The 16388-nt window shown below is 42.2% G+C and overlaps 1 protein-coding gene across 3 annotated transcripts in view; it reads right to left on the minus strand.

Annotated features, from left to right (window-relative positions):
- The window catches only part of HTR7 (5-hydroxytryptamine receptor 7), a 55800-nt gene extending 39616 nt beyond the window's left edge, over positions 1 to 16184 (minus strand). Inside the window, exon 1 of one of the 3 annotated variants that reach the window (XM_034777210.1) lies at positions 15188 to 16183. In XM_034777210.1, coding sequence (XP_034633101.1) covers positions 15188 to 15711 — 524 coding nt within the window. In that variant the 5' untranslated portion in view covers positions 15712 to 16183. Of the gene's footprint in view, positions 1 to 15187 lie in introns of all 3 variants that reach the window. The other 2 variants (XM_034777209.1, XM_034777208.1) reach the window with 2 other exon arrangements.
- Positions 16185 to 16388: the final 204 nt, after the last annotated feature.

The following is a 16388-nucleotide window of genomic DNA, read 5'->3' on the forward strand; positions in this document are numbered from 1 at the left end:
TACATAATCTCTGAAGAAATGAAGCTTGTTTTGTGCTAGTGACCAAACTAATGTAGCAAATAATAAAGCTGTTCTACTCAGGACAACGGCATTTTGCAATTAGTCTTGTTGCTAAAGCAACTTGTGCTAAAAATGGGTTTCTCCAACTGCAAAGACATTTTTTAAAATGAAAACTAATGTTCCGGAACTTAACGCAAAAAGTGCATCTTTACAACCGCAGGAGCCATATTGTTTGTAATATCAAAACAACACCTTAATAGGCTACTAAAGAAGCGCTTTGCATCAAAATAACACCACCAGCTGTTCTTGGTTCAGGCATATGTATTCCCATGTAATTCCCTGCACAGATGAACAACTGATCATGGATCATCTATTTTCTCTGCACTATTCTCCATTTCTCAACCCATTTAATTGTCTAGTTCTACTACCAACAAACAAGGCATTAAAAATTACTTAGAAACCCAATTAAAGGAGGACTGTTGTTTTTGGAGAATCCTGCTGGCATATGTTGCTGCCAGATACACAATATTTAGCAACAGTCACACCATGATTTGAAGGTTTACATTTTTAATATGGTGACAGCACGTTGCAAGTTTCATTATAAACTGAAATATAACAGCATGCACTTCTGTTCATTGTGCAAACTTCCTTTTCAAGCACATGGCATTAGACAATTAATTATATGAATTTCAGCTGTCTCAAAGGAATATGCAGTATAGTGTACTTTTAATAGCTTTTAAAATCAGTTGAAAAATGAGGACAAAGATCATTTTGGGGGGAGTTTCTTCCATTGATATGTAGATGATTTTCATGCATAACACCCTTTTGTGTAAATTGCAGTTACTAAAGTAAATCCCCTGGAAATCAAAAGGCCAATAAAACTTTTGTAGGTAAATAGTTTTGAGGATCTGTTTATCCATTAAAGAAAGCTGCGCTTTTTGGATTGATCCTCAGTCTTGCAGTTTTCAATCAGCCATACCACAGAATGCAGCTACTTAAGTAGATGCAGTTGACAAAAAATGTTAAAGAAAATATTTTCTCATTCTGCCAAGCCCTGCCATCCTTAGTCTCAAGAAGCCACCAGATGCAAGTACTACTCAATGGGAAGAAGGGTGGTAGAATTGGGTTAAAAGTTATACATTAGCTTATGCTTCATATATTTAAACAGCTTCAATGCTAAGGCTTCTGGCAACAAAGAAATCACCTCAAGGAAACTATGGTGTATCTCCCAGGTTGAATCTTAGGAGCATTTTCATGGCTCAGAATAACAAAAGGTTTCACCAAAATATCCTGTGCTTTAACAATAAGTTTTTTATCTTAAAATATCCCATTAAAAGCTGTGTTAAAAATATTCATTATTTGCAACTGTTCTCTCCCCAGACTATGTAACACTGGGGCCTATCTCCAGAGCAGTGCCCAGTGATAGCTGGGTGTGGCTCACAGAGGGGGCAGCTACAAAGCTGATTGTGGTTCCTGGTTCTTGGATCAGTTGTATGCCTAAGGCCCAGGCTGGTGTAGATCACAGCAGGCTTCTGAAGTTCAGTTCCCTCTCTTCTGCGTCTTCACTGGCTGGTGAAATGAGGATTAAGCAGATGGAAGAATCTGAAGTGAGAGCAGCTGGGGCCTCCCTAGGGAGCTTTTGGTCTCTCGGATGTCCCATCGGTGGGAGATGAGCACTCCTTCTTCTCTTGATCCACTGTAACTACTGCCATGACCAGTGCTTAATTTGCCTTAACACAACTGTTGTAATGAAGAAAGCTCGGATACAGATTTCTTCCATGCCATCAAGCACGGCTCCAGGGTTTTTGCCAGCCCAAGCAGCAAAAAAAAAAAAAAAAAAAAAAAAAAAAGGCGCGATTGCAATCTGCAGCAGCTCCACTGCCGCCACTTCATTCTTCGACTGCAATTTGGTGGCAGGTCCTTCACTCCAAGAGGGAATGAGGGACCCGCCGCCGAATTGCCGAAGAGCCGGACTTGCCGCCCCTCTCCGTTGGCCGCCCCAAGCACCTGCTTGCTGAACTGGTGCTGGAGCCGGCCCTGCATGCCATAGCTCTAGCCACTGTCTTTTTTCGACATAGTGGGCTAAATTGTGGCCTGGCTTACACAGTGGAATAAGTGGGTGAAAGCAGTGCTTAATTTGTCATAAAAGAGAGGCCAGAGCTCAAGCAATTTTTTACTTTCATAACTGACACAGCAAGCCCAGAGATGCTGGGGCTGTGAACTGCCAAGGCTTGAAGTGCTGGGGTTCAGCCCTGGCAAGTGCTGGCACAAATTAAGCACTGGGTGTATATCACCTCCTGATTCCCTTGTGATGACTCTTTATTCCACAGGTACAAAAAAAGGAGAGTAGGCTCTGCAGACCTGCCACATTCCCCTGCTCATGGGCGGGAGTGGTTAGGGACAGAGCAGAGCCTTGGCTTTGCCTCACACAATGTGCCGACTTGCAGAGTTACACTAGTGCACTAGGGGAAGTAGGCTGTGCTAGGTTTAGGCCTAGGGCTGGGCATTTCCCCCTTGTAGCAGGGGAGACCAGTAGGAAGTGGTAGAATATGACTCAAGAACTGTCTGCCTCCCAGTCTGCTCCAGAGACAACAGAACGATGCACTACTCCTTGCTTGTGGCTTATAGTTCATTATCCAGCCCAAAGGTAGTTATTTGCAAACTTTTCTAAGTCAAATACTAGTAATTATTATTGTTTGAGTACTCATCTCTTCAGGTAGTAAAACTGTTTGATTCAGTTAAATTGCAATATATCAATGCATAATTGTAATAGTTTCATGAATCTTATCCCTCTGCTCCAAGGCAGTTTGATTGTCTACATGCAGCAGTTCCTTGTGATTAGATCCACTGATTTATCTTTCCTTAAAATGCTCTTAAGATGTCAGTTCTGTATATTAGCACTACTGCAGCTATTAGCACTTTCAGTCTTGCTTGAACACCAGCCAAGGAATGTGGGTTATTGCTGAGATATGACTCACTTTCTGATTTATCTTTCTATTTTAATATTTCTGCAACTGCTTGTAATTTTATCTCTATGGATTCCTCACCAAGGGAACTTTTTAGTGGTGGAAATGATTAATTATCTTTGCATGTACAGATACAAAGAGTACCGGACAATTGATGTCCTGTGTGAAATTTTCTGACAAAACAACCAAAGCCTTTGACATATTTTAACCGGACAGAGCCAAATTCTTCCCTCAGATATGTGCCTGCAGCTCCCACTAAAGTCAACAGGAGTTGTGTGTGTTAAGGTGAAATTTGACTCCTTATTTAATTGTTAGTGATAATCAGCTGTAAGTGATCTTGTAACTTTACCGCTCTATCTGTTTAATTTTTCACTCAGGGCTTTATGATGATACTAGTTTTATGTACAAAGGGAGACTTTTAATTTTGGCAAAATCATTTCAAATGGTTGTAGAAAATGAAAACTGTTCAGTTTCAAAACTCAAAGGTTGACTTATTTAGCAATATGTATCAGAAAGCCTATAGACTGCTTTCACAGGAGTCCTCAGAATTACAGAGACAAGTAAAACATAGGTACCTAATCCTTTCTGCCCATCTCTGGTGGCTGAAATTCTCTTCTTTTACTAAATCTAGCTTTCCCTGCAGCACACAGAAGGAAAATTAGATGTTCTGCATTATCTCTGTTATTGTCTTGGAGAGCAAATATTCACATGAGGTTTGTGATCTAGCTCTAAGTCTCAGGGACTGAATTAAACTGATATAGCCAATATGCCCTATTGGCACTTCTTGCTGACCTGATGTTGGCGCTCCATTAGAAATATGTCAGACTTTTCCTTCCCCCTCTGTCTCTGGTCCAACTCTGGCTCCACTCCCTCTCTGCCTCCTTCCCATGAGCACAATTTGTACTTGTGCTGGGCCTAAATGCACAGCCAGCAGCCTCTTCTCTATTCAGATTTGCAACATTGCTATAAAGGATTAAGCATTACCATGGGATCACGCAGGCCTGGACTGGGACACTGAGAACTTGCCAGACAGGCAGCCATTCTCTTGGATGTGCCAACTGTGGACTGGCAAGTAGAATGATCAGAATTACTATTTATTCTGCTGACTGCTTAGTGGCCTGAGACATTTATGGAAGAGGAGAGTGAATAAGAATCTTGGTTTAACTCTTTCTCTTCTGGAAAGAAAAGTCCCCATTTTCCCTCCTCTGAGGAGATGCAAGAAAATGGACAGTTCCTATGGCCTTGACAGCCAGCTCCAAAATCTTTGTCTCAAAAGGACAAAGGAGAGAATGGACTGAAGGGAACGGTGAGTTGAATTGAACCAATCTACATCAGCCATCCTCCTCAAATACTTGGGATGGCCAATACTCCCGTGAAATCTCAGGAGCTCCAAAACAGAGATGGGTTTGGGTACACTCACTCCTCTGACTGAACTTTCATTGTGTTTGGTTTTGGTGAGTCAAGTTCATTGTAAATAATTCCCACATGTGGTATGATATCTAAATACACACACTCCCGTCAAAATGGAGTCAAGATACTATTACCCCAATGTAGCTGTGTCTAGTTTCTGTAATCTGTCCAAATGTGGGTCAAAAGTTAGTGTGTCAGCTTTAAATCATGGGGAAGGTTTAATCTTTGTGCTGAGAGATTGTTAATAGTTCTGCTAATTTTGACTGTTGGGTACATATATCAGAATTCTTATTTGCCCTATTCAAGCACTTCCAAACAGCAATCGGAAGTCCCCTAACCTGTTCAGTTACCTATCAATCTCTAAGCATTTGTAAAAGGACCATCTCTGTAACATTTGAAACAGAAATCTGTTTGCAGCTCATCAGCTCCAGCACATTACGAGAAGGGTAGATCACATCTAGTAATCAGCTAAAACAGTATTTAAGTGCAAAATGTGAGATCTTCTACAAGGCACTACCTCCAAGTGTTGAGTCCTGACATATCTAACTTTCTCTCTAGTGGGGAGTTCTCTATCATAATAGCAAGAACTTTCACTAAGGTTTTGAGCTGCCTGAGCATTCTCTACTCCTGACAGTATGTGATGATATATATGTTTGTTTATATTATGTAGACACAGGCCTATTACAAAACAATCATCATTGAAACACATTGCTGCTTTCTGAAGTTATAGGAGAAAGTAGAAGTAGCAGCTTTTACAACTGGTGAATTTTTTGTTTTCACTTTCCTAAACACTTGTCGTTATTTTTTTTTAATTACAAAAGTTTAGCAATGCTTTAGAATTTGCACACTTTGTAAACTGATTGTACAGACTTCAGTCTTTGTAATCACATTTCAGACTTTTCCCTAAGTAGCAATTGCCTTTTGACAGGTTACACTCACTGAAGTGCCTCCTTTAATATTAAAGTGAAAGATTCAATGTGTAGCTTTTCCTTTAGCTGCAAAATGTTTTTCAGAGATCCCCAAACTCAAACATAGCAGGCAAGATCCTAACTTAGCACAGTGGGGGAGAGGTGGTTCTAAACTACCTTTTCCACTACCCAGATTCTGGGCCATGCTGGAACCAAATCAGCTCCTGGGGTAATTTAGGGCAGCCTAAGGGCTGCTCTAAATTATACCAGCTGCAGCAATCCTTTGGAACCATTGTGCTAGTCAGCGATCAGGTGGAGCACCACATACTCTGTGTATACCACCTTCTCCTTGGTCCTCTTCACCTCTAACTAGCCCCCTACAAAGAGTGGTGAGAAGTGGGTGGCACAAAACTAGCCCGCGATTTCCCTCTGTTGGAGGAATCTTTGGTTGTTCCTTTAGTGCAGCTTTCCACTGCTCAGCAGCACAGAGCAGATGGAGTCAGGCCCATTGTTGCTTACTGATTTCCGTCAGTTTAGAGCTGTTTCAAATAGCTGTTTATGACAAAATAAATGGCATCCATCAGAAAAGCTGTCACAGGTGATGTAACAAATATACAGAGACAGAATGTGCCTCCTTATTTGGATACTATGGATATTATCTTACTGCGTGCATTTTTAAATTGGTCTCTGAGGCAGGGACTGTCATTTATTATATGTTTGTAGAACGCTTAGCTCAGTGGGACCCAACCAGCTTGTGGTATTTAGGCCAGGTCTACACTAAAAAGTTAGGTCTACCCAGCTGTGTAACTCAGGGGTGTGAAAAATCCACACTTTCAGTTGATCTAACCACTCCCCCCCCCACACACACACACACCCATATAGCCAGTGGTAGGTCGATGGAAGAATTCTTCCATCAACCTAGTTACTGCCTGTAGGTAGAACTCCTAGAACTCCTCCCGCTGGAGTTAGGCTCTAACACATTATCAGGGGTGCTCGACCTATAGCCCACAGGCTGTACACGGCCCAACAGAGTATTTCATAAGACCCACGGCCTGCTTCAACAAAATATACTAATGGCTGATTCATTAGCATTTTGTCATGTTTACACAAGTGTGTAAATAGGTTGTTTCTATGTACAGTATGTCTAAATACATATGAAACAAGATGAACTTAAAATATAAATCAATACAGGTGACTTTAAATCTTACTAAAATGTGCAGAATCTGTGCTGCCTACACAAGGTTGTACTTAGGTTTATGTGGCCCTCCTGTGTAATAAGGTTGGGCATTAATTAATAAGTAGTACTACAATTAGTCATGGACTAAGGTGGCAAAATCTGACCCATAGTAACGTCAAGCGTGCAATATGATACTGGCACTAACTGCTGTTAGAAACCTCCCTGTACACGCCATAAGGAAACTGTTCCTTTTAAAATATGCCTGGAGTCCCAATAATATCTATTATCATTAAGGCCCTGATCCTGTACTCCTTGCACAGTTTGAGAATTTGCAGGTACATAAGAATGCAGGATTGGGCCCAAAGTAACCTACCACAAACCTCAGGATTTTAACACATTGTATCTGAAGAACACATTCACATATACAATACCAAGATGCTGTTTATACTGGATTTTCTATTACTTGGATCTCACTGAAGTTACCACAATAAAGTTCCATGGTACAATGTGGCATTTGCAAGAATAATCCTAACAATACCAGTGAACTCCTTTAAAGGGGTAAAACATTTATCACCATACCTAACTTCCAAATTCCACATGAATACTAGTCATGTCTTTGTAGAAAATTATTCAATAAAAGCTTTATAACTATTTCCTTGTGGAAATACTTCTGTTTCTGTGTAAGACACTGTGATAGAGCAGTTCACCATTGGTAACTGTAGCAATTTTTTCTATCCTATACAAACCTCATAGAAGATAATCACTTTGCCGTTCATAAACTGACAAACATAGAAATGGCTTGATATTCCATACCATAATAATATTGATTCAGTTAAAGAAACACTTACTGGACTGTAAGAAAATACAGATCAATGCAAATGTACCGATTAATTTCATTATACACATCTGAATATTTCCTGCATTTTCAGTGCCTGTATTTATGGAAGTCTCCATCTGATGCTTAGGCTCCAAAAGACATGTCTGTGCTACACTTTAAAATATTTTAAAAAGAATAAAACCCAAAAGCTTTCTATAGAATCACAGCCTTTTTGTCAAGTCAGAAAACGTTCAGTCTGTCTTCATGGAAACCTTTACTATGACTACCAAGAGGGGAGTCCATTTCCAATGTCTCCGGGAATTACACACATTCTTTAAATTGACTGACATTTGAAATAAGTTGTGCAATTTTTTTTTATTTGGAAATATATTCCTCTTTTTAACATCAAAGTAATTTCTGGGCACTGAGCAACAGTTGGAATCTTCCCTTCTCTCAGACTGGTAAAAGAACTGGGGAACAAACTTTTTTTTTTTAATATGCATAAGCTTAAATTTTCAAAAATGACAAGGTAATTTTGTGGGCTCAGCTTCAGCCACTTTAAAAGGAGCCTGATTGTGAGAAATGCACAGTACCCACGTGCTGAACACCAGGCCCTTTTTGAAGTGGACACCCAAAAATTGGGCACCTGATATCACTAATCACTTGTTAAAATTTAAGCCACAATATATATCCATGTGGGAGCAAGCATCAGTAGTTACTTTCAGATGGAAAATGCAACAAACTGATTTCAATGAAAAGTAGAGATCCAAAATTTATGTCGTTGAAAATGTCCATTAGCAATTGATCCAATAATCCCACCTACTTTGCAGCATTCAAGCCTTCCCAATAATCTTTTGACTCTAAGTGCAGGAAAATTTGCAGCTTTCCCTATTCTGAGTAGTCTGTTTTTTTTATAGTAACTAATGTACTTAAATGTAGCTGACAGGTGACAAGAATAGCTACTAAGCATCCCTAATCCCTAATTTTTTTCTCACCTTCCCCTGTGCAATCACAAGACACAGATTATGCTTTAGGGCCCAATGCTGCTCCCAACAGAGTCATTGACTAAACTTCTGGGGGCTTCAGTAGGAGTAGGATCTCAACCTTATTCTTAAAGATATGCCTGTGTTTGTCATATATGTTACAATGACACTTCAGGAATGAGGTTATCTGCATATTTGTGAGGGACTGTATTATGGCTGGCTAGGGATTGTTACTAAGCCCCATTCAGGAACTCAAATCATTGAGGCGGGAGAATTTATTGCAGATCTTGGGACCAGTAAACAAATCAAGAGAAGTACCACCCGCTGGGATGAATTGCATATACTGGTGCCATTCTGTGAGGTGGTGCAGTTACCTCAGAAGTTTGAAAGGCATCATTCACGAAACTGAGCATTTGTTTACCAGTTTATCTGCTTCACGTTATTATTAATATGTTGTCCAGTGGCACCTAGGAACTCCACTCATGAATCACAATGGCACTGTACAAACAGATAACAAAAAGACAGATGCTGCCACAAAGAGCTTACAGTCTAAGTAATCACATCTCTCAGACTCAAATTTAGTTTCTTCATCTAATAGTTCACAGGTGTTGCACAGAACATGATGAGAGCTCTGTCTTTTCAGCATAAACAATAGAACAGGCATAGATTGTTTCTAAACAGTACCCTACCAATTCTGCTTAAAAAGAAATAAAACAACTTGGAAGAGAAAGAACGATAGTGGCTCTGTTTAAATTGACTACATTAGAAAAAACAAAATTGTAAACTACATGGCAAAAGTAAAGAGGAAATGTCTAGCTGCTTTTCCATTTAAGGCATGACATCACTGCCGTATATTTAATCAGCTAGATAATAAATTATTTACAGACTCAGAACCAGTAAGTTCCTTAAAGGATTTAGAAATGGAAAGAATAGCCCTTATGATGGTAATAATGTTTAGGATAAAGCTAATTCTTTGAGTTGATTCTGCTGAAATATATACCATAATTGAAATTACTCCATCATATACTTTTTCTTTAATTCCTTTCACATTGTTATTGATCTCTCAGGAATTTCAGTGTAAATGGAAGTGATATTGCTCTTCCCATACTTGTGCCTGATCCTGCCAGGCATGATGGGGTTCCGGGGACATCATAGAATATCAGAGTTAGAAGGGACCTCAGGAGGTCATCTAGTCCAACCCGCTGCTCAAAGCGGGACCAATCCCCAACTAAATCCCCAAATGGCTCCCTCAAGGGCTGAACTCACAACCCCAGGTTTAACAGGCTAATGCTCAAACCACTGAGCTATCCGACATGCTGAATGGCTGCAAATCCACATTCTTCTCTAAGGCAACTTGATTGCAGTGGGATTTGAGGACACTCAACCTTAGGTCTCAGTCCTCCAAGGTGCTATGTCTACACTTAAAACACTACAGCAGCACAGCTGCATCTGTGCCACTGTAGTGCTTCAGTATAGACACTTAGTACAGTGACAGGAGGGGTTCTCCCATTGCTGTAGTTAATCCACCTCCCTGACAGGCAGTTGTGAGGTTGATGGAAAAATTCTTCTGGGTCTTAGGTCAGCTTAACTACATCGCTCAGGGGTGTGGATTTTTCAGACCCCAGAGCGATGTAGCTGAGTCGATCTAATTTTTTAGTATAGACGTGGCCTTAGTAACTGCAAAATCACATATATCTGTTTATAGTGTTAATGAATGAATCAGGAAGGAACAGAATTCTGTTAGAAAGGAGAGATTTTTCTATTCAAGTATAAATATATTGGTGACAATAAAAAACCCAATTCTGCATTACTTGCATACCCCAAATTCCCAGTGACTTAAAGGAAGTTTAGAATACTCATGGTATGCTGGATGAAGCATAAAGATTGGAAAGGTCTTCCAGAAAGCATGCATGACTGAAGCAGGTTTGGTTAAAATATTACAGTTCTTCTTGTATGATAGTATTTATTTAACTTCTAAAGAATCATGAAGCCAGAGTAGTTCTAGAAAGGAACCAACTGAGTGGGTTTTCAATTGGACTAAAAGTTGCTGCTTCTTATGTAGATATTTAGTTAACTGTCTCCCAAATTAGGTTTGTGCAGCTATATTGGGCAAAATTCACTGGGCACCTCAGCCTGAGCCACACCAACTTAAACTCCCCTTAGACGCGTACCCAGTTAATGAGGTGTAGCCTATACCTCTTACACATCACGTCTGAATTTTGCTCACTTTTGAATCTGAGGGAATATAAATTTGTGTAATCTATATGCTAAAAATCCAGAAGAGAAGACATTAGGGGGAAAGCAACTAATAAGAGGTATTATTTAAGGAAGGTTACCTCTTACTGCAGGACAACCATGCTGCCAAGTCTCTGCAGCCCATACCTTCCCCCAAAACTCCCACTCAGACAGGTTCCTACATCACAGATGCGGTGCTTAGCAAAGTTAACATTGACTCTGTGAGTATATTAAGTTAGCTCTGGAATCTCCATAGGGCTAGTGGTGGAAGAATGATGCTTGACTTCCCCAGTTCCACCCTACACCACCTCTGACCCAGCCCACCCCATCCTATAGGCAGATACCTATTCCTACAGAAGAGCTTCCACAAGATATAGGGTGGATGCCATAGAGGTGGCACTGCCCACTTTTGCACTCCCTGATGAGGATCTCTGGGGTTTTCATCCTATGAAGGTAGAAGAGATGATACGGCCTGCAAAAAGCCTAAAATTCCAATGTTTGATATTGTCAAGGATATTACCTTAGATTCTCCATTAAGTTCAGTCCTGTATAGATACTCACCAGAGTGTGCTTTTCCTAATTTGACCTAGTCCCTGTGGAGCCTGTAAAGTGTCAGTGATCACTATACTAACATTTTAATAAGTGCTTTGCACAGTCTTAATATAGGATGCATTAATACAACCTAGAGCATAAACATTTACCAGCTGTTTTATTCAGGTACTTCAGACAAAGTCTGGGTTTCATTTTAGATGCTCAGTAACCGCATGGAGCATCATTAAATCCTGTATCTGAATTCTAAAAGCAGCACTTAGGGAAATAAATACCCATTTTATGTGCTCATGTGTCAATTTGAGTAGCCAGGGCGAGTATGGACATCCTTATATTTGAAAAGTGGGTCCAGAGGGTGGAAAAACAAATTGGATACTATATCTTGCATTGGATACGGTCCTTGCATATCTTTAGTAAGACAGGCAAATTGCCTATCACTGAAGTGCATATAGGTCTATTATTCCATCACCTTTTCAGTTATATTTCCTTTTAGCCTTCTATTTGATATGCATCAAAACTCTCCTTCAACAAACTGTCTCTGAATGTCAGTAAAGTATTATGCAAATACATTGAGCTAGGTATTATAAAATGCCATCACTTGAAAGGCATTGTGGTCCTGTGGAATGAACACTTCAGGATTTTGCATGGTGCTGTGGAACACCACACGCAGAGGGTATTTCTCGATAGGCAAAAAGGGTGTGTTTTTCAACTGAATTAGCTTAACAGATTGAAAAGAGGCATTACAATGCAGGCTAACCAGTTTGAAGCCATGTTAGCTGGCCATGGTGTAGGCTCCACACTAGGCTACAACAGGACTTTAAAAGTGTTAGACTGCATCTCGCAGGGCTTTTGCTTAACACAACTGAAAATGAGGCCTAAGCACACAAGGGCTTTCAGTGAGATTTAAATGGTACAGAAGATTGTGCTGACCCTGTGTGTGGAGTGAATTTCACACACATACTGCAAACCTTGTCCCCTGGGTCTCACTGAAAAGGATGGCTTGTTTGAAACTGTGGTTTTTACTTTCATTAAATACTTAAGTTCTTTCAAGATTTTCCTTGGACTGATAGTGATTCTCATCTCTGGGAAAGATGACTTGCTGCAGGAAGAGCTATTTCTGCTTAGAGTTCTAACAAAGAAAAGCAAAAATGATATGCCCAACATGTTAGTTTTGTCTCCAAGCCCTGCTTCTTGCTTTTCCCACAAGGGGAAGCTAATTGGATTACTGTGTATGCTCCCTACACTGTTCCACAGAGCAGGTTTTTGGGGTAGGATGGAAGGCTTTTTTCCTCTAAAGCAAGGTCAAATATACAGGCACTTCCATCAAATCCATTGTTCTTTGTGAAAGTTCTTTGACTCACTTAAATAATGCATACCATGTGATTTGCAAGTTGCAACTATACACATAGAGTTTTACTCAGTGATATGCACCTCTCACCCAAAAATGAAGGGCTTTCTACTTACACAAATGAAAAAGGGTAATTCTACTGTAAATGAGATAGCATGAGATCAGTGGTATCAGGGTGATAGTTTGCTGTTCAAATTAAAATTTTGGTCATTACTAGTTGCTGAAAATATTCTATGCATCGTCACATCTCCAAAAAGTCGCTAATATCTCATGGTTACCTTGAAAAAACCTGCACCTGATTCACCACTGTTAATCCATTTCTATGCCAGTGTAACTCCATTAAAAATAATTACTCTAGCTCATCTCTTTATTTCTCTTTTCTCAGTTGTTACTAAACATTTAGTAAGATTTCACTAAGGATTTATCTGCAGCTGTTCCTTACCTGACATCAACCTTAGTTTACAGCATCACAACTCATGATTGTATAACAGATTTGAAGTAAACAGAGGTTAAGGCATCAGGCTTCACAGAGAATTATAATTTTAAGTTCGAAATAAGCGGCAGGAAAGTATGAACTCCTTAAGAACCAAAAGATCCTGCTTTAATACAAGTATTTGTTTATTAATATACAAAACAAGGAATAAGCAAAGTAAAAAATGAGAGAATATTTTCATTGTTTTGTCCATTAAAAATCAATCACTTTGTAATTCTAGTTCCAGATTCTATCTTAAAAGGATATATTATCCCCTTGATACATGTGTATAACTTCTATCATTGGTTTAACTATAACACTATCACTAGGGTAACTATAACAACTCAGGGAAAAGACCTGAGTATCTTTGTGGATAGCTCAATGAAGACCTCTGCCCAATACCCAGCACTGGCCAAAAATAGCAAACAAAAATGTTAGGATGTATAAGAAACAGGATAAAGAATAATACTGAAAATATCACAGTGCAATTATGTATATCAATGGTACAGCCTTACTTGGCATGTGAGGTTCAGAGATGGGCAACAAGAATTATTAGAGTCATGAAAAAACTTAAAAATTGGGACTCTTTGCCACAGAAATGGATAAAAGGATATACAAAGCAATGAATAGTAAAAAAAAAAGGGGGGGGGGTTAAGTCAGCCACTGCTGTTCACCCATTCTCATAACACAAGAATTAAATTTAAAGATGGCAAGTTTAAAAATGATGAAAGGAAATACTTTTTTGTTCAACATTAAAGAGTATGTGGAACTCATTTCTACAAGATATAATTGAATTCAAGAGCTTAGGAGGACTCTACTAAGGATTGGTCAATACAGCGTTAGCAAGAATATACACAATTGTAACAGCAAATATTAATAAACAAGAGTTTTGAATGAGATATAAACCTTCATGCTTCAGGTTATAAGACAACCTCTGATTGTTGGAGGTCAAGAGGAAAACTTTCCTGAGGGCAGGTTATCCATACATGTCTATTGCAGGATTCTTGCACTTTCCTCTGAAACAGCTGGTACACTGTCAGACAGGACCAGGCCCGCTGACAGGAATTCCGGGCCCCAGGGCCAGGACCGTCCTTAGGGGCAGCAGGGCCTGGAAGTGATGAATCCATTACCTCCAGGACCGACCCCGCGCCGGCCCGGAGGGCCCCCCAAAGTGTGGGGCCCGGCTCCGGAGCGGTCGTGTGTACCTAGGAGTCCTGCTGCCTGCCCAGGCAATTTGCCCTTTTAAATCACCCGGGTCCCTGGGCAATTGCCCCTTTGCCACCCCCTGTCGGGTGGACAGGACACAGAAATAAATGGACCACTTCTCTGTTTCAAAAAGGCAGTTCCTATGGCTCTATCCATGCTAGCAATTATTACTGATATATATTGATTAATAAAATCCACTGGCTTTTAATTCAAGGTTTCAAATTGCTATGTTTTTGTTGACAATAGCAGCAAAATTCCCAATAGTTTAAATAAAATTATGAAATATCTTCGGGCCAGATCCTCTCCTTTGCTCTAACCCCTTTGCACTACTCAGATAGCACAAGGGCTGTAAATGGCCATTGGCAAAACCACTGGGTGGAGAGGAAATCCCAGCTGGTGTAAAGTTGCTGGAGCCAACTGCTGCCCCACACAGGCAGCATACTGAGGGAGGGAGTTTGGTGGGGGTGAGGCTGGTCCTACTGTGTCGATCCTCCACAGGCATAAATTTCAACAGCTTATAGCCTGCTGTAACTTATGTCAGGGCTGGCCCAGTGCAGAAAAAGGGAGTCACAGCAGGCTCCCTGAAGCTGCCTTTCCCTCAGCTTCGGGGTGAATCGAACTCATAAACTTGATTTAAACATTGGAAACAAATTACTAGTAAGCTGTCGTGCAGTCAGTACATACCCTCTCCCGGTTTTAGTGTCCACATTTTTCACATGTATTTGCCTGTGTGTAGGTTAGCAACGATAGGCTGCGGGTGTAAAATAGGTTAGTCTATGATTGAACTGATTTTTTTCTTTTTAAAAATGCCATCAATTTTTCCTCTGAGAATATCTGTTATTTCCCAAGGAAAAATAAGCAAGCAAAAGAGACCCCTGGTGGAATTGCCATACAACATATCTGCCAGCTGCAGTCAGCATTCAAGATTCTTCTCTGCTAACTTATCAAGCTAAATAACTTTGAGTCATGTTTCTACTCTGTACTTTTCTCCTAGCCACTGTAGTGTTCAAACGGGGGCATTCACTCGGTTTGCTTGTCTCAGCTCCAGACAAAGAGAGAAAGAGACACACAGCACAAGTACACACGAGATGTTGGCATCTCCGCTTTTGCACTCACCTGTCAATACTTATCACACACAAAGTCATAATGGAAGCAGTGCAACACATCACATCCATAGCAATGAAGACATTACAGAAAACGTGGCCAAAGATCCACTCTCCGCCAATGAGGTCCGTTACGCTGACAAAGGGCATGACGGCCAGCGCTACCGAGAGATCGGCCAAAGCCAGGGAGACAATGAGATAGTTGGAGGGCTGCCGGAGTTTCTTTACAAAGCACACGGAGATCACCACCAGGCAATTGCCCGCGATGGTCAGCAGCGTGATGAGGGAGAGAATGGCCCCGATAACAACTTTCTCCATGTTGCCGTAGCTGAGGATCTGCTCCCCGCAGCGAGTGTCATTGTCGGCCGCCAGGCTGGAAGCGGGGCTGGGGCTGGCGGTGACATCCTGGATGATCCTCAGCCAGCGGGGGTGCAGGGAGCCAGCCACCATCCCACTGCTGCTCAGCTCGCGGGGAGCCTCCAGGGCGAAGGCTCGGAGGGGGCCGGACACGTGACTGCTGTTGATGTCCATAACCATCTTGACGGGTGCTGCCCATGAAGCCGCCGGCTCCCAACACGCTGGGTCCTGGGGAGGGTCCCCGAGCCCGCTCAGCCCCCAGCTCTCCGGGGCTCGCCCCGCGACCCGGGCAGGGGCTCGCTCGACAGTCCGCGGGAGAAGCGCCTCAGCCCGGTTAGCTGATCATTGCCACCAGAGGTGGGGCGGGTGCCTCAACTTCCCCATGCCCCGCTGCGCTCGCCGGCTCCGCGCCGCTGGCCGCGCTCCGCGGGGGCGGGCATCTCGCCATGGGGTCAGCCTGCCCTGAGCGCTGCCGTCGGGGAGGCCGCGCCCCACAGCGCCCGCTGCTCCCTCCTGACCCGGGAGGCTGCCTGCTCTTCGCCCGCAGCTGCCGCCTCCACAGCCGCGCCGGCCCCCGCCCAGCCTAGCTACCTGCTGCGGGAGCTGCGGGGAGGGAAGTTTGAGTCTCCCTGGCTGCTCCGCCCCTCGCCCGCCTGCAGCCGCTCGCAGCTGCCTCTGGGCTTCAGTAGCCTGCCCCTCTGAACTGGGGCGGGAGGGTCGAGTCGAGCCGGAGCAGAGCAAGGTCACACAGGGGTCTGCCCACAGCTCTGCCCGCGACCCCGGCAGCTATGGACCCGTCCTGGGCATGCCCCCCTCTGCGCCGTCCCCCGCCACCCTTGCTTGGGGGAAGGGGCCGG

This window comes from Trachemys scripta, chromosome 7 (assembly GCF_013100865.1).
Source record: "Trachemys scripta elegans isolate TJP31775 chromosome 7, CAS_Tse_1.0, whole genome shotgun sequence".
NCBI classification, from domain to species: domain Eukaryota; kingdom Metazoa; phylum Chordata; order Testudines; family Emydidae; genus Trachemys; species Trachemys scripta.